This window comes from Vipera ursinii (genome assembly GCF_947247035.1).
Source record: "Vipera ursinii genome assembly, chromosome: 1".
NCBI lineage: Eukaryota > Metazoa > Chordata > Lepidosauria > Squamata > Viperidae > Vipera > Vipera ursinii.
This window is the reverse complement of record NC_139512.1, coordinates 93,374,756-93,396,611: the sequence shown is the minus strand read 5'-3', so window position 1 is coordinate 93,396,611 and position 21,856 is coordinate 93,374,756. Positions and strand designations below refer to the sequence as shown.

The window sequence follows — 21,856 nt, the reverse complement described above, 5'->3', positions numbered from 1 at the left end:
TATAACATTTCAGACAAATGGCTGTCCAGTCTCTTCTTAAAAACTTCCAGTGTTGGAGCATTCACCACTTCTGGAGGCAGGTTGTTCCACTGGTTAATTGTTCTAACTGTCAGGAAGTTTCTCCTTAGTTCTAGGTTGCTTCTCTCCTTGATTAGTTTCCATCCATTACTTCTTGTCCTGCTTTCAGGTGCTTTGGAGAATAGCTTGACTCCCTCTTCTTTGTGGCAGGCCCTGATTCCAGCAACCATTCCCTATTTTCCTAATTCACTTTTTCACTTTTCCTAATTCACTCTAAAGTTTCCCTGCGCAGAGCCTTAAGTAACACAAGCTGCCTGCAATTAGTGCAGGTTCGCATCCCACCAGGCTCAAGGTTGACTCAGCTTTCCATCCTTCCAAGGTAGGTAAAATGAGGACCCAGATTGTTGGGGGCAATAAGCTGACTTTGTAATAATGCTGCTTGGGGGTGTGTGAAAGCCCTAATAAACAGGCATATACACAGAATGAAGGCTATTGCTAAGCACATTGATTTGTGCTTTATATTGTAAGCCACCCTGAGTCTTCAGAGAAGGACAGGATATAAATGGGATTTTAAAAAAAAAGTCCAAATGGGAGATCCGCTCCAGGTTTTCCAGCCAGCCCGCCCAGTTCCTGAGTCAAATGTGTCCTTAGAGCTAAGCCACTGCTCTGGCTGCTGCCTTCCCCACCTGCCTTTCAAGTTGGGATATACTACAGCTGCTCTTCAACTTTAGAAGGAAAGACGCCCAGACCCCAGCCTGTAAAAAATCACAGACTGCAGCTTCTTCTCCAATTGGTCCCGCTTTCCCTGCGCAGACTAAACGGGAGATCCGCTCCAGGTTTTCCAGCCAGCCCTGTCCCTAAATTTTGGCATATAAGACGACCCCTGACTTTTGAGAAGATTTTCATGGGTTAAAAAGTAGTCTTATACGCCGGAAACTACGGTATATCTTAAATTATTGTACATTATTACAATTTTATTTTAGATTGTATTTTATTACTATTTCATCTTAAATTGTATTTTATTTTAATTCCATTTTAAATTGTATTTTATCAAATTCCATTTTAAATTGTATTTTATCAAATTCCATTTTAAATTGCTTTTATCAAATTTTAGTAACAATTTGTTGCTGGAACTTTGCACTTTGATATGGCCCAAGGGCTAATCAATAAAGTTGTTGAAAGATATGGTGCAGTGGTTCTGAGATAACATCTGCCAGCTCCTTCAGAACTCTGGGATCACAGTTCCTAAATCCCATGATAGAAGGCTGTTGTTTGGTGTAAGGTTCAGAAAAGGCGGGGTGTGTGTGTGTGTGCTTACAGTATTTTAAAAAATCTGAATGAAATGATAACCCAAAAACTATCAAAAACCATGAGAATTAAACACATTGTGTATCACATTTTGGAGGACTGATCTTGGAAATCTCTAGGGGCTCCATATACCTAGAAGAGGATGAGGCTTCTTTCTACCTTTGCACTAAATATAATTCATCTGCAACCAACATTACTGATATCTTTAAACCACGTCACAGCCACTTGTGATAAATTAATATAGTGTTTGACCTGAAACACTGATAATAATGATTATTATTTATTCAATTTATAGGATTGACTGATCAAAAAGATTCCAGGCAATGTACAAATAATTAAAAATATTAAAATCCTACAGGATAAAATACCATATAAACAAGATTATTAAGCAATGTGTTAAGCAGCAATCATTTACTCAATATACAAATTATGTTGATGCAGTCTTCTGGAAAATCTGAGTATTTTAACAGTTTTATGAAAGACAGAAGAAATGGGGTAAAACCTACTTCTGGACAGCTTTTGCAGAGGACAGGAAGGGCAACAGTGAAGGCATGCTTCTGGGACTCCACACAATGGCATTCTTTTGTAGCTAGGATCCAGAGCATGCCCCCTTGCGAGCTCTTACAGGATGGTCAAACCAAATTGGAGAAAAATGCTCATGTAAATATCTAAGCTTTAAGCTATCAAGGCTTTATAAGTGATAACAAGTACCTTGAATTGCATCTGGAGACCAACAGGTAATCAGTGTAGCTCATACGTAAAGGAATTATATGTGTATACTGAAGTACAAATCTATTCAGGTAACCACATTCCTACACTGGAGGATGAGACCCTCTTCCTTAAGTCACGTGAAGCTGTCATATTTATGAAAATGGTGGCATTGCTATGTTAATATTTGTGAAAGATGTTTATGTTATGAATATACTATCAGGTGCAAATAACCAAGAGCATTCTATGAGTTCAAAGCACAGAAAGTTTATTATTGCTACTATACACAAGAATTTAGTCAACCAATGGTCAAAGCTAAACTGGCACTAGGTAAGGGACATGAGAATTCATGGGGGTTGGATTTGAGTCTCTGGTGGCAACGCAAGGACTCTAAATTGATGTTATGCTTAACTTTATCTTCCAGCTCAGGCTGCTCTTCACATCATTAAAAAACAAAGCTGCATACTAATATGTCATAATGAGAGTAGAACATGATTCTAGGATTATAAAGAATATAACAAGTGAACATTTTTGGAGAATGGCATATTTAATATATTTGCGAAGTATCAAATACAGAACATAACATAATCAAGAAATCTATAGATATATTCATTTTTATGAGACTTCTTCATTGCATTTGCATTTAAAAGATGAATGATAATTTAGAACAAACTAACAAATATGTCTCTAAGAACAGAGAGAAGAATATGTGGATTAATTTCATTGTTCTGAATCCAAATTCTAATAGTTTGGTGGTGTACCATTATCTACTTTTCCATTAACTGTTTTCAAAGCCATTAGAGAAAGCTAGCCTTAATATTTGTTTATATTGATGACATTTTAAAAAAGCCCCTAAATCAAAATCCAACATTACTCACACTGACCTGTGTAATTTTGTTGTTGGCTTTTTACTATCCAGAGAAATTGATCACTATTTTTAGCTAGTTATACAATTGAAAAGATGGGTAAAGTACTCAGAAAGCAAATGTTTTCTTTCTAAAAAACACACAAAAAAAAACCAAGTATGAAATCCCATACACTTTTTTCACCTTTTCAAACTTATTTCTGAGCAATGAGCAATGAAATGTAGGATTTCATTTAATCATATTTATCAATTATATTTCTAAACTGCCCATATCCCTCAGAGATTTATTATATTACTGTATATTTTCCATACTGATTTGAATATAAAATTACTAATGTGCACAAGCATTTTAGTGCTGTAATGAAAAGCATTTATTCTTTCAATAACATTTGATAATATTTTAGGTTATGCGCATGGTTTTTGATAGTAGATATATTGAACAGTTTGAACAATCATGCTTAAATTAGTTTTCAGGTGTTCACCTCTAATAAAATTACTCTGTGTTTTCTCAGTAACACCTGCAACATTTTAATTGACATAAAGATAACTATGTGCCATATACCCAAAACAATTTACAGCAGTCATTGTCCATTGTTCTAGAAGAGATTATCATTAGAATAAATCCCCTGTAAGTACTCATTTAACTAAGCCTCTTGTTCTTATATTCTACTGCTCACAATGAGAAACACACCTGCTACTTTTATGTACCTACTGTTAGCATAGGAACAAACTTAAGATAAAACTGCCTAAACTATATTTTAATTATTTAGACTGAAAACACAGACAGAGTGTTTAATGGCTCCTAAACATATATCTCACCCGTTGCTGTTTTGAATGGTATTTTCTTGAATGCTACAAGCTTTTGTAGTAAAAATAAAAGTGATGCTAATTTATGTGCTTGCTTTATTATAGGCATTTCCAAGAAAACATTTACCTTATTGGTAAAGAAGGTGGTGCAGGTTTGGAAGAAGGCTACCAGAATAACAGGGCATCTGGAAACAAAGCCTTATGAAAAACAGTTAAAGGAGCTTATTTATTTGGGCGTGAGTGTGGGAGAATTAGGGGAGATATTATAAACATTGAAGCTGAAACTGCTAGAACAAGGGCTAACTCATTGAAAATAAAAGAAAGGCGACTCAGGCTGATTATTAGAAGGAATTTCTTGATGGTAAAAGATATCTAGTAGTAGAACTGTTTACTAAAATTAGTAGTAGATTTTCTCTTGCTGAACGATTGTAAACAAAAGGTAGGTAGGGACTTGTTGCAGATGACTTCCTGGATTTAGGTTGGGCTGTTGTACCATTAGATATAAAACTAAGTTCATTTACATAAATGAGGAAGGGAGGTAAAGGTATGTAAGTAGTGTATAAAAACAAATTAATGCAAATTAATGGAAGTTTTAGTACATTAAGATGATAGTGACCAGCGGAGAGAAATAAGCATTGCAAATTTGAGAAATAAAAACTCTTAATTTGCTAAATTGTAATTAAACCCCCCGATCAGTGTAATTCTGTAATTAATTCTTAAAACTACATATGCCAGAAAATTGTTCTGAAGTATCTTAATTTTATCCAAAAATATCCACTTGGGCAGCATTGTCCTAGGAGGATCATGGATACCTTTCTCATATATATTGCATGTTTCTTAAAAAGCGCGTAAAGCAAAGATGGGAGTAACACATAGAACCTTTAAGGAAAAAAAATTAGGTCAATCTTCCCCAACCAGAAGCTGATGATATTTGTACCTCAATATATTTAGAAGGCTTGGTTAAAAATAAATTCATCCATCCATCCACCCCATCAATCACTGTATAAAAATTCTCAATAAACCTATAGAAAACTCATTGTCTTGGCTAGCTTTCCAGTAATATATGGACTAATCTTCTTATCTATGTACAGGCCAAAGTAACACATTCAAATATAATCTTAAACCATTAAGTAGCAATTTGATTTTCCTCATTTTACCTCCCAATTGGATTGTGTACCTTTATAAGTGAAACACTGCTTGCACACATCAAGAATCTCCCTAGAGCAGAAGAGAATCCTGCTGCATATGCATAAACATGAACTAGAATGGTCTGGAGAATAAAATTATGAATACCATTCATTCAGTTACAGAACAATAGAGATCTAGGACACATGTCCCTCCAGGTTTCATTTTGAAACAGAAAAACAAGAAACTCCACAAGTTTCTAACAGAATTAAGAGAAGAAAGGATAATTCTATTTAAAATCATAAACTCAAATAAATAGCTTTCTCTCTGTCATGTATATTTTATATTATAATGTCCTTTTAGCACATATGCACACAATTCACAATGCCAATGGAAGATTTGTAATCAAAAAAGATTACAGAGAAAACAGAAAAATTAATGTAATTGAAAGTGTGCCTTTGTATCTCTAAATATTTAGGAATTTCCTCCTTTAACTAATATTGAAATAAATCTTGCATTTCTATTATTCCCCTCTGTTAGGAATGCATTCTTGCATTCTGCTTGCATTCTTTGGCAGATGTACTAAACAAAGTCAGATTCTAATACAGTGACCTCTTTCTTTTCTCCTAGTCTCTGGGGTATAATAAAATCAAAGACACAATTCCACAACAGTTAATGAAGGTTAACCTCACAGTCTCTTAATTACCAACGCATTACACTAACTACTGGCATCATACTTCTCTTTAAGCTATTTTAAATGCTGGAGGACTACTACTGTGCTATTATTTAGTAATATAATCCATGTTGTATGTGGAAAGCCCACTCTGATCTTTCCAATTTTTTTAAAAAATAAATATTGCTGAAAATTATAATGATTTATTTATGCATCTTCAAACCTCTGTGTTCTGATAAGCATTCACTGATTTGTCAGCCTGATAAATCTACAGTTGCAGTTAAAACTGTAACTATCAATTAATATTTGAAGTTATATTTACATAGTAATATTTCAAAGCTGAACAAATAAGTTACTATTTTTATCAGTACATACAGAATGATGTATTAAAAAAGAAATCTATTTCATTATTAAATATTACATATGGTTAACTAGAACCTAGATTACAAAAGGAATACATTTGGTAAATAATTGAACACTTTTTGCTTATTAAAGAAATATCCATAAAATTTATTTCTAGCAATGGTTATTTTGATGAAATTGTCAGGAGCTCCCAGAGTCTAGACAGATGGTTCATAATAGTATAGTTATTCTAACTCAGCTCGTGAACAGATTTTCTGTAGCAAGAAAAATATGGTAGAAATGGGGAAAACATGGGAATTTTTCCAATGGAGGACATAATTTGATCATATTTGGCACAGAGATGAATCAGCAGCATGGTAGTGCAGCTCTGCTTGCTCTATGCTGGCTCCCAATTCTGTCCGTGGTTTATACGTCATCCAATTTTTGGATTCCTGGTTTAGATAATAAGATAAGCTGCGGGTCTGAGTGGTTTGTCAAAAACATGTTAGCTATTCCCATAATGGGCACTTGTGGCCCTACTCGAGTGAGCGTCACCATAAATATCGCAGGCGCTTGCGGTCCCACTCATGCGAGTGCTCACGGTTCCACTGGCACAAGCAATGGGTGTTCATACACATCCACTCATACATTTACCCCCTACACAAAATCATCCCCTCTTTTCTCAAACCCCCCCACTCCAGGCCACCTGTCCCAAAAGGTTGGGGAACTCTGGATTAGAATAATGAAGGTGGCCAGGGATTCAAATACAGGACCTTTTTTCCCCCAGAGCAAATGCAAATACGGAACTACAAGTAAGAAAGCCTAATTTTTGATTACCACATTATGAACTGAACTAATTTCTGGGGTCAGAAACAAGGCCTTTGTGTTCTGGAATATTAGAGAAAGTGATCCTTCAAATGTAAGTCCTGACCCTTTAAGAGCTTTATATAGCAGTGCTAGCACTTTCTAAATTTAGCCTGCTAGCTAACAGCAAACCAGTGTTGCTTATAGGATTATTATGATCCAACCTATTTAGAAGAACAAATTAAACAATATCGCTGAATTCTGCATTAAGTATACCTTCTGGAGTTTGTTTAAAGTAGCCTAATAGTTAATATTCTGAGCCCAGATCATGCTGCTCAGAGTGGCCCAGCCATTTTCTTGAAGTTCACTCTTTAAACAGAAAGTTTATGAAGTTTGGGGTGTGGTGTTCTGTTTGGAGCAACAGAGTATTCTTTATTTCTGTGGGATGTTCCATTCTTGGAAATGTAAGTTTTACACATATGTCATCATTAGATTATGATAGCACTGATCCACGAGGGTATGTTTTCCTGTCCTGCTGCAGGAGGTGCAGCAGATGAACCCTGGTTACAAGGTCTCTTGTCAATGAATCTGTAAGTTTATTGAGAGATGGAGTCATGAACAGGTGTGGCTCTGTTCCTTTTGATGTCATGTTACCTCAGCCAGCAAAAGCTATCTTTCTAATTCCTAGGCTTAAAAAATCAACTCACCAGAACACTTTTGTTTTCTCTAGATTCAGCTTTAGTTTTCTGGCCCTCATCCAGTTCAGCACTATCTCCAGGCATCTGTCAAAAACTTGTATAACCTACCTTGATTCAGGTGGAAAGGATAGAGAGAGAGTTGGATCTAGGTACTGAACTAACAATGTGGTTAAAAACAGTCATTCTCTGCATTTCTGGTAAAAATCCAAGAATGAATTATGACATTTCCATACAAAAATCTAATTTTAAAACTGCCTAATATTTATTAAAATATTCAGAACAGAAAACATTGACATGGATCTAATCAGAACTACAGGACTAAATATTTTCACATATGGAAAACATATGTTAGATACAAATATACTGAAATCAAATGGACATTTGACTCAAAGGATAAATGCATTCTGAATTAAAGATATGTCACTCTTTTATCAGACTGTTAAGGTATGGTCTTAGCCAACCTCATATATTTCCATATTTCTAAATTAATGAAGGAAAACCTTAAAATCATTTTATGAATAAAATAGAATAATAATAATAGTAAGCAAAGTAATAGTAAGCAAATAGAGTAATAGTAAGCAAAGCTACTGAAAGGAAAAAAAAATATCTGAAGCCTATTATTTTTAAAAAAAATAACATTAAAGTATAAAAAAACCTTAAATTTAAAAATCCTGAAGATATCAAGATCCACATCTTCAAACGGTCTTTCCCAAAAGCACATGTGATGGGTATGAACATAACGCAAAATTTAATTCCAATGAAATCATTTGGAAAGCCCAGTTCCTATCAAGGGCCCTGATGCAAGTGAGAGAAGACAACGTTCCAAGCTCAGTATGAAAATAATTGTACCAGTAACCCCTTGCTCCTTAACCTGAAAACCTTTGCAGCTCGTTTTATCCTTTGGCCTCAAAGCCGTAACTGCACGAATGCTGTGTCAGGTATTCACCCCTGTTCAGCATTCCAATATCTTCTCTAACCAGTGTTTTGTATTCCTTCACCCAGTCTAGCTTACAGAAGTCTTTCCAAGAGCACTTTTTGAATGGTTTTTTTAAAAACTATGTAATGAAAGGAACATGGTGGCTTTCATGGTTAGGGCATTGGGTTGGGGGTTAGCAAGCTCATTTTCGGGACCTGAGTGCTGTCACGGAGTGGGGTGAGCTCTTGTCCTTTGTTCCAGCTCCTGCCGGGATCATGAAAGGAACCAACCACCCAACTGGGCGCTCCTGTCTAATCCTTTCAACCCGGAAGCACCTTGGTGCTTCTGACACAAGTGCAAAGTAAATAAATAAATAAGTAATTCATTAAAGATTCACTTTATTCCTTTTGCAAATTTTTATGTTGGACCATAACTATATGAAAGAAAGAGACAGAAATGTTTTAAAAATTTTGCTTAAAGCTTTATGTATGTATTTCCAAGGGATTTTTAACAGGAGTGTAATTTTTCAACAATGTCCCATCTTAATGCTGACTTACTACAGAAGTTTTAACTACAATAGACACGTATATGTTTTCAAAAGATGATGGGTAAATTGCTAGGTGATCATATAACATATCATAAGTAGCTGATGGGACATTTCTATTTTCCACTTGTCTTTTAATTACACACTTTTAAGATAAATTATGATGTATAAACAATCTTTTTTCTTTCTAGAACAGGCAATATTTTCCTTCATTACTATAAAAAAAACCATAAACTCCCATTTAGTTAAAAATAGCTACAGTACTATTCAATGTATAAAAGTGACCAATATGCTAGGCAACAAAGGAACTATCGATAATTATGATGGAAAGTCTATGACAATGGAAAATTTAAAATCCATACTCTAATGTAGATTTTCAATTCTCACAAAGTATAACTTACATCACAGCATCATATTACAGCTAAATGTACTCTTTTATCAGATATCTAACATAAACTATTTCCGCTAAGGTTTTTGTACAGTATATTAGCTTTTAAGAAAAGCCAATTTTATGGCATAGTAAAATTTGTCTAGAAAGCAGTCATAGCAATTAACACACTCATAAAAAGAATGTTTTCATCTGTAACAAACATAAGGAATAAAATGAATTTGTAGGCAATAAAATATATAAGCAATAAAAACAAAATATTACAAAATAAAAACCCCAAAGAGTTAATTAAAGTATAACTTAGGTTATCTACCAACTTGGCTTTTGGAGCTTAACAGCAACCAATGTTTCAGACAGACTGGGCTAAAAAAGTATAACTGGCCTAAAGCTACTCCCTGTATGGCTTAGGGAAGACTTGAATCAGGATTTTTCCATACTGGACCACCAATTTAATTAATTAGTTAATTCCAATTAAAGGACCTGTACTTCTATGATCTATGAAAAAACCCGCACACATACTCTGTTAAATTATTATGAATGGATAATTTTGTGTAGCATTTTAACTGTGCAACTTGCTAATAAGACTGCCTGCATAATAGATTGTGTTCTGTTCTAGGACATTTTCACAAATTATCTTTCTTCTCCACCAACTATTCTATAAATAGTTTAATACAGTACATGGGTGCAATCTTTTGTGGGAAGGAAAGCATAAGAATCTTGTGCAAACTTAGCCAATGGTCTCCAGCCTGTGTTTTGCAACTCTGGAGCTCTCTCTAGCCACAACGGTTGTAAATACCATAATGAGGTGGGTAACACAAGGGGCTGCAGGGTAAACCCCAACACAAACTCAATATAATTGCACCCCACCCCAGACCCCTGTTCTTCCATTCTGCATTACTGCTATGCCTATTCTGGTCTTCAATTTGCTTCCTGCTAAGAGGAAAAATCTGTATTTTTCTTATTTCCCTTCCCCCAATGCTCTTCTGTTATCCAACTTCAAACCAGTAAGCTTAATTTCAACACTGAACGCATTAAAATCAGAAGATGAAGAGAACAATAGATATTGCATAAAAAGTATTAATCAGTCATTTTTATCTCCAATGACAAGCCAAAATCTTGCCAGTTGTCTTCCGGGTAAGGTTCAAGGTTTTGGTTATGATCTTTAAGTCCCTACATGGCATGGGTCCGCGATACCTCGAGGACCACCTGCTGCCGGCGTCGACTCCCCTCCGCCCTGTGCGCGCCCACAGAGAGGGCCTCCTCAGGGTGCCTCCTGTAAAGGAATGTCGACTGGTGGCCCCCAGGGGGAGGGCCTTCTCTGTGGGTGCTCCGGCGTTATGGAACCAACTGCCGGTCGAGCTCCGGATGGCATCAGACCTCCGATCCTTCCGTCGCGGGTTGAAGACCCATTTATTTGAACTAGCGGGTCTGGCCAGATGGGGGTACTTGGGTTTTTTATTGGTTTGTTTTATTATTCTGGTTTTAACTTGGGCATTAATTTAATTATTTTTTAATGTTTGTATTGGTGTTTATATTTATGCCCTGTGAACCGCCCTGAGTCCCTTTGGGAGAAGGGCGGTATAAAAATCTCAATAAATCTAAATCTAAATCTAAATCTAAAATCTGAAAGCTCATATGTGATTTTATTATTGCAATTTCTTGAATGTAACATAATACTGACTTTTTCTCTTTCTAGGATTTCTCTGAATCTCCCATATTAATTGATAAAAAAATCAGCATATTCTAGAATATTACTAGGGATAAAAATACTCTGATATCATATGATAATTGCTAGTTTTAATACATACATTAAGAAACATTTATATGGAAGAAGCTTTTCTTTACCTTTAGAATAATACCAGGCTCCTCCTTATCTGAAGCAATAAATAAATTATGCCCGCAAACTACTCCTTCTGCAAGGAAATTCTTGAACAACAGATTGGAGTAAACACCATGTACATCTTCCTCTGCAGGAAACATATACACGTTATTAGAAAACAGATACATTACCAGGAAGGCAAACATGCTTGTTATTTATTTATTTAGTGTATCGCATCTACAGAGGTCATGCAATCCCAATATACAACACAAATAAAATACATTATACAGTACATACAAACACAAAATATGTTAAATAAATCATCAGCATATATATGGATGGATGGATGTGTAAAGAATGTGGACAATATAGTATATGAGATAAGATATTAAATTAAGGTAAAACCATAATAAAATCACCATAATATGGCGCCCTAGAATGGCATTAGGATAGATGTTATAATTCAGTATCTAAGGAAGCTGACCATCTAATTCAGGCATGTCAAACTGCCGGCCCACAGGCCAGATGCATCATACTGAAACCGCGCTCACCCCATTGCCCCATTGGTCTAATTGCTTCTGATGTGGCTTCAATGAGATCATCACAGGTGCCTTGAAATTCTCGAACGACCAGTATATGTGTTATTCTTTGTACCAATGTACCAAAGTCGCATTGTGGGCTTTTAGCCCTTTTCCACTTAAAGAGCTTTGCCTTAGTTCTGGCACGTCCTGTTCTGATTCTATTCTGGAAGTGGTTTTGTTGGATCTGTGTGATCTATTTAGCTACGATTATTAAAGGTCAACCATTTTAATCACCATTCTTCAACTAGATCGTAAGACTACAATATGTTATCTCAAATTGGTTTCCTACACTTAAGCCTGGTGCCAAGTAAAGAGCCTAATAGTTTATGTATCAGTAGATCTCTAGGAGTAAATGTTTATCTTATTCCACTCTTGAACTGTCTGTTGTCTGCTGTTGTCGCAAACATGGAAGGCAAACATGCTTGTTGATATCTAACAAATATAAATGGGAAAACATTGTAAAAATCTTATTTCATATCAATACTGCCTTCAGTTTTAGCCACCGAAAGGCATGCATTTGGTTGATACCTGAGGTAATACATTCAAGATAACAATTAAATCAAATGTCATTTTCATAAATTGATTTACCATAAACACAGCCTTAGATATATTCAATTTATAGTTTAATTAGTCTCTTAAATGTCAAGATACTTTCCACCATCATCTGTGCTTTAGAGAATACCTGAATTTATTAAAATATCAAAAACAAAATAGCTGGTACTTATCAACTGGAAGAAAGATTAAAAAAATATCACTTGTTTAGATTGTTCAGATATTTCTCCAAATATTTTCTTAATATAGGAAAGTAAAGGAAATGCTGTATTCTTCTATACTTTAAAGAAGCTTAAATAATTCAACTGTAAGTAACATTAAATATTAAAATCTGACAAAAGGGAAAGTGAACCAACATATATTTTTGGTGCTTTGCTTGGAGTTCAGAGATGCAGCTGCAGGCAACTTTAGCCTACATCAAAAGTTAGAAAAAAATGAGTTACGTGTCAGCTATGACCTGAATACTACTAGAGTAGATGTGCCACCACAGTTAAAATTTAATACGAAAAATATATACTGAAATGTTCTGAAAATATTTTAGAATCTATTAATCCATCACTTTTCCAAATTAAGTACATATCCAAAACATTCATTTATCTACTCTATTTCTTACTATCTATGCATAACTAAGTATAACCCTAATTTTCATGGCAATCATAACTACCTTGGCTTTTGCTACATGCATTGTTGCATCCTATAATTTACAGTGTTGTTTACACATAAACACACAAAAATGTAGCATTGGATCGTTTTCCTTAAAAAAAATATCAATGAACAAGTATAATGTTTTGGTCCATTTGTGTATCTGGGCTCTCTTTGTCTTTATTTGTTTTAGAACAAATCGTGTTTTAAGTCATAATTATGCAGAACTATTGAAAATTCAAAAGTGCTCACAAACTTATAAACAGCAGACACTGTAATTAACGTTCACTGCAGATTATTCTGTTCTCACCATAAAAAAATCCTTATTATACACACCCACACCCACACATCAGTATACATGTAGTCAACTTATTACCTAATAACATAGTGACCATTCAAAATTATGACCTGAAAAAGGGACTTATGACCAGGATGGGGTCAGCCCCACCACAGTAACGTGACCATGCTTTGGGTACTTGGCAACACCATTGCAGCGTCCCTCAATCACATGACCATGTTTTATAATGATTTTGCTGAAAACTGGCAGTTATTTCTCATTCATTATACTTCTCAAATTTTGCTCATTAAAAGAGTACATCATAACAGAGTTTTGCCACTTTCCCAGGTACTCAAAGCTACCCACCCTTTTTTTTGCTAAATTTCTCCTTGTAGAGGGGAAAAATAACAGCTTCATTCCAACTGTCACACAACACTTTTCACAATGCTGTTCCCAGTAGTTTCTACATCCTTCTTCCTTACATTGACTTTCCATTCCATTCTTGAAGTATATATATTTTTCTTCTTATAGTTATTCTACTTTCACAGTATCACAGGGGTAATTTGGTCCAGCTCCCTGTTCATTGTAGCATCAAACAGAGCATTTCTGATAGCTAAACTCATCATTTCATCCGGTATTCTGCCCATGAACTGAATACTTAATAGTCAGGAAATTCCTCCTAATATTTAGTGTGAATGTACTTCTCATAAGGTCTGGTTTTGGTATTCCCTTTGAAACACCAGAAAACAACTGCTTTATTGTGTTGGTTGGTTGGCTTAGTTGTCTTATAGACTGAAAATGGATTTTTTTTTAAATCCAGGCATATATTACTTATTTGAGTCTGCATAGTGAGAAAATTGTGCTTTTTTCTCCACTTATTTTAAGTCTCACTTCATAGACTGAGATGGACAGATATTTAAATTGCTTAAATCAAATCTTTCAGCTATTTGAAGACTGCTGTCATATCTCCCTTTAGCTAATTTTTCTATAGCTTAATCACTTCCAGATCCTTTAACCATTTCTCATATGGCTTGGTCTTATCATCTTCATAGCCTCCTTCTGAACTTGCTCCGATTTGTCATTCTTTTTAAAATTGTGCTGTAGAAAACTATACGCCAAAACTCTGACCAGTGTACAATTACTTCCCACAACCTAGAAGCATCACCTTATTAATATAGCACAATATAGCACTCGTTGTTTTAAAGACAACACAATGCCACCTTATGTTTAACTTGTGGTCAACAAGGATACACAGACTGTTTTCACATGTACTGCTGCCAAGCTGAATCCTTTACATTTTTCTTACCTAAATGTAGAACTTTACATTTCTCCCTCTTAAATTTCATTATATTCAACTCAAGACTGTCTAGGTATTTTTAAACATTTTTTTTAAAAATTCTCTTTTACCTAAAGTATTTACCCGCTTCCTGTTTTTTGTCACTAGCAAACTTTGCTAATTAATTCACTCATCCAAGTCATGAGTAAAAATGTTGAAAAACAGAGGATCCTGGGATGCAATTTAAATTTATTCAAATTAGCTAAGTTCTCTCTTGCTCAATCCTTATCCTTGCTAAGCTGTAATTCCTCCTTCCCTGGTGGCATAAATATTTTATTTATTTATTTTATTTTAATCCTATTTATATCCCGCCCTTCTCCGAAGACTCAGGGCGGCTTACAATCTAAGCACAAACCAATGTGCTTAGCAATAGCCTTCATTCTATGTATATGCCTGCTTATTAGGGCTCCCCCCCCAAGCGGCATTATTACAAAGTCAGCTTAATTGCCCCCAACAATCTGGGTCCTCTTTTTACCTACCTCGGAAGGATGGAAGGCTGAGTCAACCTTGAATATGATTAACTAAGACTATATTTCTCTTCTGCAAGAACATACAAAAAAGTTAACAAGTTTAATTTTACTCTCATCTATTATTAATTCCCAGGGACGCGGTGGCTCAGTGGGTTAGGATGCTGAGCTTGTCAATCAGAAGGTTGGCAGTTTGGTGGGTCGAATCCCGAGTGCCGCGTAACAGAGTTGAGCGCCTGTTACTCGTCCCAGCTTCTGCCAACCTAGCAGTTCGAAAGCACGTAAAAATGCAAGTAGAAAAATAGGGACCACTCCGGTGGGAAGGTAACAGCATTCCGTGCGCCTTTGGCATCTAGTCATGCCGGCCACATGACCACGGAGATGTCCTCGGACAAGCGCTGGCTCTTCGGCTTTGAAACGGAGATGAGCACCAGCCCCTAGAGTCGGAAACGACTAGCACGCATGTGCGGGGGAACCTTTACCTTTATTATTAATTCATGATTTTTTTCTTCACAACTGACCTACTCGCTTTTTGAAATTCCTTTTAATTTTAAACAAGAATTCTTAAAATTACTGTTTGTTGTTTTTGTTATCTCTTCCAAATCTCAAATCAACTGAAGTGTTAGCCTTTCTGACCAAGGGTCTGAGGATTACATTATTTTCTTCTTTTATGTTTCCCTTCTTCCGTTCTCTGTATGTGTTCTTTTTCTCTTTTTAAAGAGCTTTGTGTGCACTCAAACTGGCCTCTTTAGATGTCACTAGTTCTTCCTTTTTGTGGGGAAAATTTTGTATCTTGCCTTCTGTATCTTGTTTCATAGGAATTTCCATTCTTCCTCGATACGTTATTTAGTGTTGGCGAAGACTTCTGAGAAAACTGCGGACACTCGAGACAACAAAGAAATGTAACATTGAACAAATCAAGCCACAATTCCCACTTGAGGTAGCAATGATCAGATTCACATTACCTTATTTTGGACACATGGTGTGAAGACCTACCACTAAAGAGGCCTTCTCTAAAGACCCCAAAGAAGGGATTAATATTGGGAGTGGTGGAAGAAAAGAGAAGAAGAGAATGACCAGCAGCAAAGTGAATGGACTGAGTTACAGTGGCAGTAAGTGCACTGTTGGAAGATTTGAAAGTTCAGGTTAGGTATGACTGTCATTGAGAAAATCTATCAATGTGATAAGAGTTGACAGTGACATGATGGCATGTAATCAATCAGTCAATCAACCAATTAAGCAACACTGGTGTTAAACTTTGTTATTTGTAATAATTGCTTTTCTTTTTCAGATACATTTCATAAAATCATCTCTGCTTTGTTCTTATTAATCCAGTGTTGTAATACTGCTATACATTGCTATATACATCCCATTATTGAGTCTAAAGAGGTTTTTTTTTTAAAATGAGAACTGCATTAATTCAAGGTTTGCAAAGAAGACATTTTGGGGAAAAGGGGAAATCAACTAAAGGTACTATGTGGATTATGGATTATAGAAACCAATTGTTAATGATTTTTCTTTACAAATGTAAACCCAGCAAACACACTGTTTATCAACTATTAAGTGATTTATATTTAAAAAATGAATAAAATATATAGGAAAAAAAAGAAGTTCAGTCCCAAGGCATCTTCCATGTAGCCTAACACACATTTGCATTCCAAAGGAATTAAAATTATCATGCAAAAGCACAGAAAATTAATAATGATTTTTTAATAAATGCATGTAAATATGCATCCAGTGTATTAAAGCTACAAGTCAATATAAAGGTTAAATGCATGATATTGAGCAAACCTATATTCATAATACATCTACTTGACTTTATCACCATGATGATAAAGTCCAAAAGGAAGCAAATAACAAAACATACCTCATTGTGGCAAATCTATAACTTATATCGATGTTGGGAAACAATAAAGGCAGTTTCCATCATGACATTGCTATGGTTATGTTGTCATTTTGATATACTATAACCTCAGTTTGGTTTACAACCATTTGTTCAGTAACTGTTCAAAGTTACATTGGTGTTGAATGAATGATACTGACAAGAGTTTCAACCACTGCAGCATTCCCATAGTCATGTGATCACGATTTCTGACTTCCTGCCACCTTCCCACATGGAAAGATAATGGGAAGCCATAGGGAAGTAAGCAGTCACAATCATGTATGTCCTTGCTTAATGACAGCAACCAGGACTACTGGAATTGCTGCCACTAAGTGATGTGGCCAAGTGACATTGCACTTTATGACTGCATCACTTAGTGACAGAATTGCCATCACAACTGCCACTGTAACACAAGGACTATCTGTATTTTCATGTAGGTAACACACCAAATGTGTATTTGGGAAAGGGAACTATGTGTAGTATATCTGCAAGTAAATTTTATGTAGACAGACAGGTTAGTCTACTGTTGGAATCTGTCATAATAAATCACTATTAAATCATCATCATTATTCATAGTACTATAGAATAATACTGTGACCTAAGGTGAACATTTTCTAAGTTGCAGAACTCACACAATTTGCCCTAGTTAATCAGATGAGATTGTTTTAATCAACTTCAGTATCTAAAATTGCATATGAAATATTTTATTAAATGTCCATAAAAGTCACAAAGCTTAAAGGAGGTTAATCTGTGATATGTGTATTTTAATTAGCACATGCCAATACAGTGTTAGCAAACATACACATTACATTACTTGGCAAATTGCCATCGGGAGAAAAGTAAAATTTGACAACTTGTATTTTGTATAATTATATTTAGCAAATCACTGTTTTGTACTTTGCTAAAGATTATCTTTCAACTTTTCAAAAGGTGATAAAGTCAATTACACTGACAAGTGAAATAGGTTAAATTGCATACCTAAAACAAAAAAGGTAGCTAATTAAAATAGTTGAAATTGCTTCAAGGCTTAGACTGAACAAGAAGAGTCCTGCCTTTCCCCAAAATTTGAGCTTTTTTTAACCTGACCTTAGCTACTAAGTGAAAGATAACCTTTATAAGATAACCTTTAAGAAGTGGGTCCTTCCTAAGAACATGATGAAGAAAAATATTTTAAATGACAGTTATATAAGATTTGCAGTTTCATTTTAGAAAATACCACTAATTTTGACAAAATGAAGTTAAGTATGTATACTGTCAATTTTTAGAGAAAAAAAATATTGCATCTCTAATAATTTTGGCAGGGTTTTAGGAATCAGCATTTTTTAGTATATTTTGTACTTCATTCACATCAGCAACACAATCTTACAAGTTTGAAGCAATTGTTAATTCCATATTAATGTTTACTCATTGGTTGTGTTTGTGGAAGCTATAAAGAACCTATATATATATATATTTGCTCCAAATATACACCATTCACATTCTTGATATGGCAATTCTGTATCTTCCTTCAATACAGTCAAATATAAAAGATTAACATTTGCTAAAGTGAATTCTGTTGTGTGTGGGGATAGAAAGAATACTGGAGAAATCACTATTACAGTAGGAATTTTGGAACTATCATTTTGCACATTCAGATCAAGGACTCTTGCTTATCCTCCACAATGGCTTTCTTAAATTCAAGCATTATTAGGGATTTTCAGAGACTAACAGTTTTCTTGCTAAAACTATTGCAACTTTAACAAACACAAAATCCAAGAGATACACATTTCTTTCCTGCAAAAAACTGTCATACAGCCTTAAAGGCACATCAAAGAAAAGGAAGAAACTTAAATTCATCCAGTTTACCAAGACATAAAATACATTTTAAAGAATGGTTTTAGCTGGTTGTACAAATGCAGTAGTCGTTTCTAAGCTATATTTATGATCAATTTGGCTTATACATTAATTGATGCTTAAGCAAACTTTGTTTTACTATGAATACAATCTAATAATAATAACGTTGCAAAACTGTCACCTAAGGAGATTTTCCTTTTCCCTTCCCCACATGCCTCCAAATGTGCCCTGGGGGTTCTCTTATATTTGACTGACAGGCATACAGAGGAACTGTGAGGACAGAGGACAAAATCCATTCTAACTAGTGTGTACATACTAAAGATTTTAGAATTTTTTTAATCAACGAGAACAGATTCCAGACTCATTAAAGGTTACACTATTTTATTCTTCTCTGATGGAAGAACATCTTCAATAATATAGATTTCCTAGGATAAAAAAAATTACTAAGAGTTAGATAAGTGTATTGCTAGAGGAGCAAGATGGTAACACAGAAGGATTTCTGGTATCTGAAACACTACACATTCCCTCCCTTACCCCATTGTTAGCTAGCGTTTTTCATATTTTAATTCAGCAAGGGCTTTTTTTCTATTTGTAGATATTATAAAAATGATAATTTGTCCATTTAGTGTTTTTACATTTTTTGCTTCTTTTAGTAAATTACTAAAAAAAGGAGATAGATACTGCAGGAATTTTTATCTTTTCAGATTTGTGACTCAACTTAACCTGCATCAAGGAATTATTTATGTAGCAAAATGCAACAGGTTATACATTCCAAGTAAATACCATTTTCTGTAGGAAGGAGAGTAGCCTATGTATTCTATCATACATATATCTTCCCCATGTCTATATGAATTAACTTTTCCGATTCTTTAGTATGACTTACTTTAGATACCATATTCTTGAATCAACAATTGGATAATCTTTCCTTCTTTCTTAATGATTTTATTACTATAAGATTTTCTACCTTCTCAAATAAATTACAGCAATATCTCAACATCTCAACAGTTTAGTGACTGTTTTGTACAGTGATCATTCAGTTATGAAAGTGATGGAAAAAGTAACCTTGCAATTGAGCCTCTTGTTTGTAGCCTTTGCAAGTCTGTAAAGCAAAGCAAAGCTGAAGATCACAAGTACAGTCACAGTTTCACTTAGCAACAGCTTTGCTAAATGGCTACCTTAATGGTCTTTTAGTCACTAAATGAGGGCTACGTGTATTGTTAATGTATGTAAGATAACATAAAGATTTGCTAAGCTGGGCGTCATCCAACATTACAAGGGGAGATATATACCCAATTCCTCTTCCTAAAAGTAGTTCATGACATAAACAGGCTCCAAAATCCCCAAATTTCCTGGAGCAGATGAGAGAGGCGAGATCAAGGAATTATATATCATTTCACCTGATGGAATAACATCTCCTAATGCCATTAGATCAGGGGTGTCAAACTGCACATCCACAGGCTGGATGCGTCACAAGGAAACCGTGCCCACCCCATTGCCGGCAATGGGGGAAAAGCTCCAACACGTCGCGCAACGTCACGAGACATCGCGAGTTTGACATATCTGCTGCATTAGTCATTCACTTAATGTTTTAGTATTTTTAGAAGTTTAGAAAAAATTAGGTGTTTTATACCATTTTGATAGAGTTTGAAGTCTTGTTTCAGATAGCCTTAGAATACTTCTTTCCAAGATTTGTATTAAAATGGAAATGTTTAGACAGTAAAAACAATTCAGCAATTTGAATAAGCTAGAAAAATACATTCTACTTTTAACCTTAGTTATTATGGGAATTAACAATGATCCAGGAATGGAAAATAATCATATAAAGGGAACACACCATTCAAGTAGAAATAGTGATATACTTTCCAAAATATTTTAATGAGAATTTAATAATTTAATGCATGTACAATTGCTAGCAAGTGTGATATTGGAAAAATATCATACTAACCAATAAGAAGAAGGGTTCCAATTGCCAAACCTCCACCTGAGAACGAAAGGAATTTAATAAATAAGAAGAGTTTCCAAGAATTAGTAGTATCAAAGAAAGATGATACATGAAGATAGTGCAATGTGAAAAACATTTTAATTACCTGCATATTTTTTACAGTTCATTCATACTACATATAATTACATATCACAATGTAGTATACAATTATTTTAATGGTATAATGAAAAAATCTTGCAAGGCTCTATGAAACGTAACTTAGCTTCTTTAATAGTATTACTACAGTCTAAATTCCTTTGTTTCAGTCAGAATATTATGCACATGTAAAATAATGCCTTTTGAGCAACCATTTGAATATAAGATACAGTTAAAACATTTTTCAATGATTTATCAAGACCTGATGCTAATATGCAGTGTATTATTTGTACCAAATATTGATTATTGATGAACACAAGTTTCTTCAACAAGATGTTCTTCAGCTGTGTTAGAATCTAAAATTTCCCTAGCCCATATAAAAAAACTAGTTGGCAAAGACCTGGCAAAGATTATGTCCATTTATCTTGGCATTAACAGAGATGCAGCAACAGCCATAAAAAAATCACACTTAAGCGTAAAATTGATCCCTTTTCTTGCAGTTTTGCCTATAGTCAATAGCCATATGGTTGGTGAATGCAAACTAAACTGTTAACTGCAGCCAAAGTTTCATACTTTTGTGTTTTAGACTGTATGCTTCTGTTTGGAGGAGGACTTCTAGAATATTTGTGTGTAAATGGCAGACAGGATTTTATGCATACATGAAGTATGATTTTACAAGATAATTTTACAAGATCAGCATGGCTTCATTATCTATACTGTTAGGTTGCAAGTGCTATTTATAATGAAATTGCTTATAAGGGCCACTTATATGTGAACAATAAGTTAATATCTTCCCACCACAACTCTATAAAGATTTGCTGGGGAGTGAAAAGGAAATTAAAAAAAATAAAATGCTACATTAGCAGAAATATGCATATTTAACATTATATTTTACCAACTGTAATTTTCTAGATTAATAATAATTTATTTCAAGACCTACTTTTAGTTAGAAAACTATTTATTAAACCAAATGTTAATCAATTGTTCCTAATCTCAGCCCTAGGAAATAGGCGGTGGCAAAACACTTCTGAAAAGCCTTGCCAGGAAAGCTACAGCTGTTCAGGCAGTCTCTTAAGAATCAGACACAACTGAATGGAAGAACGAAAAATCAAACTAAAAGTTATTTTAAAGGCAATAATTCTGCTTCCATTCTGGGGGAAAAAATCACCTAGTAGAAGGACAAGGATACCTTTA

General features: G+C 34.7%; 1 protein-coding gene across 4 annotated transcripts in view; it reads right to left on the bottom strand.

Annotated features, from left to right (window-relative positions):
• Window positions 1-21,856, bottom strand: part of ELP4 (elongator acetyltransferase complex subunit 4) — a 145,234-nt gene that overhangs the window by 115,222 nt on the left and 8,156 nt on the right. For all 4 annotated transcript variants that reach the window (XM_083349167.1, XM_083349166.1, XM_083349169.1 and 1 more), the window contains exons 2-3: window positions 20,531-20,566; window positions 11,042-11,163 (exon numbers count right to left, since the gene is read on the bottom strand). In XM_083349167.1, coding sequence (XP_083205293.1) covers window positions 11,042-11,163; window positions 20,531-20,566 — 158 coding nt within the window. The remainder of the gene's footprint in view (window positions 1-11,041; window positions 11,164-20,530; window positions 20,567-21,856) is intronic.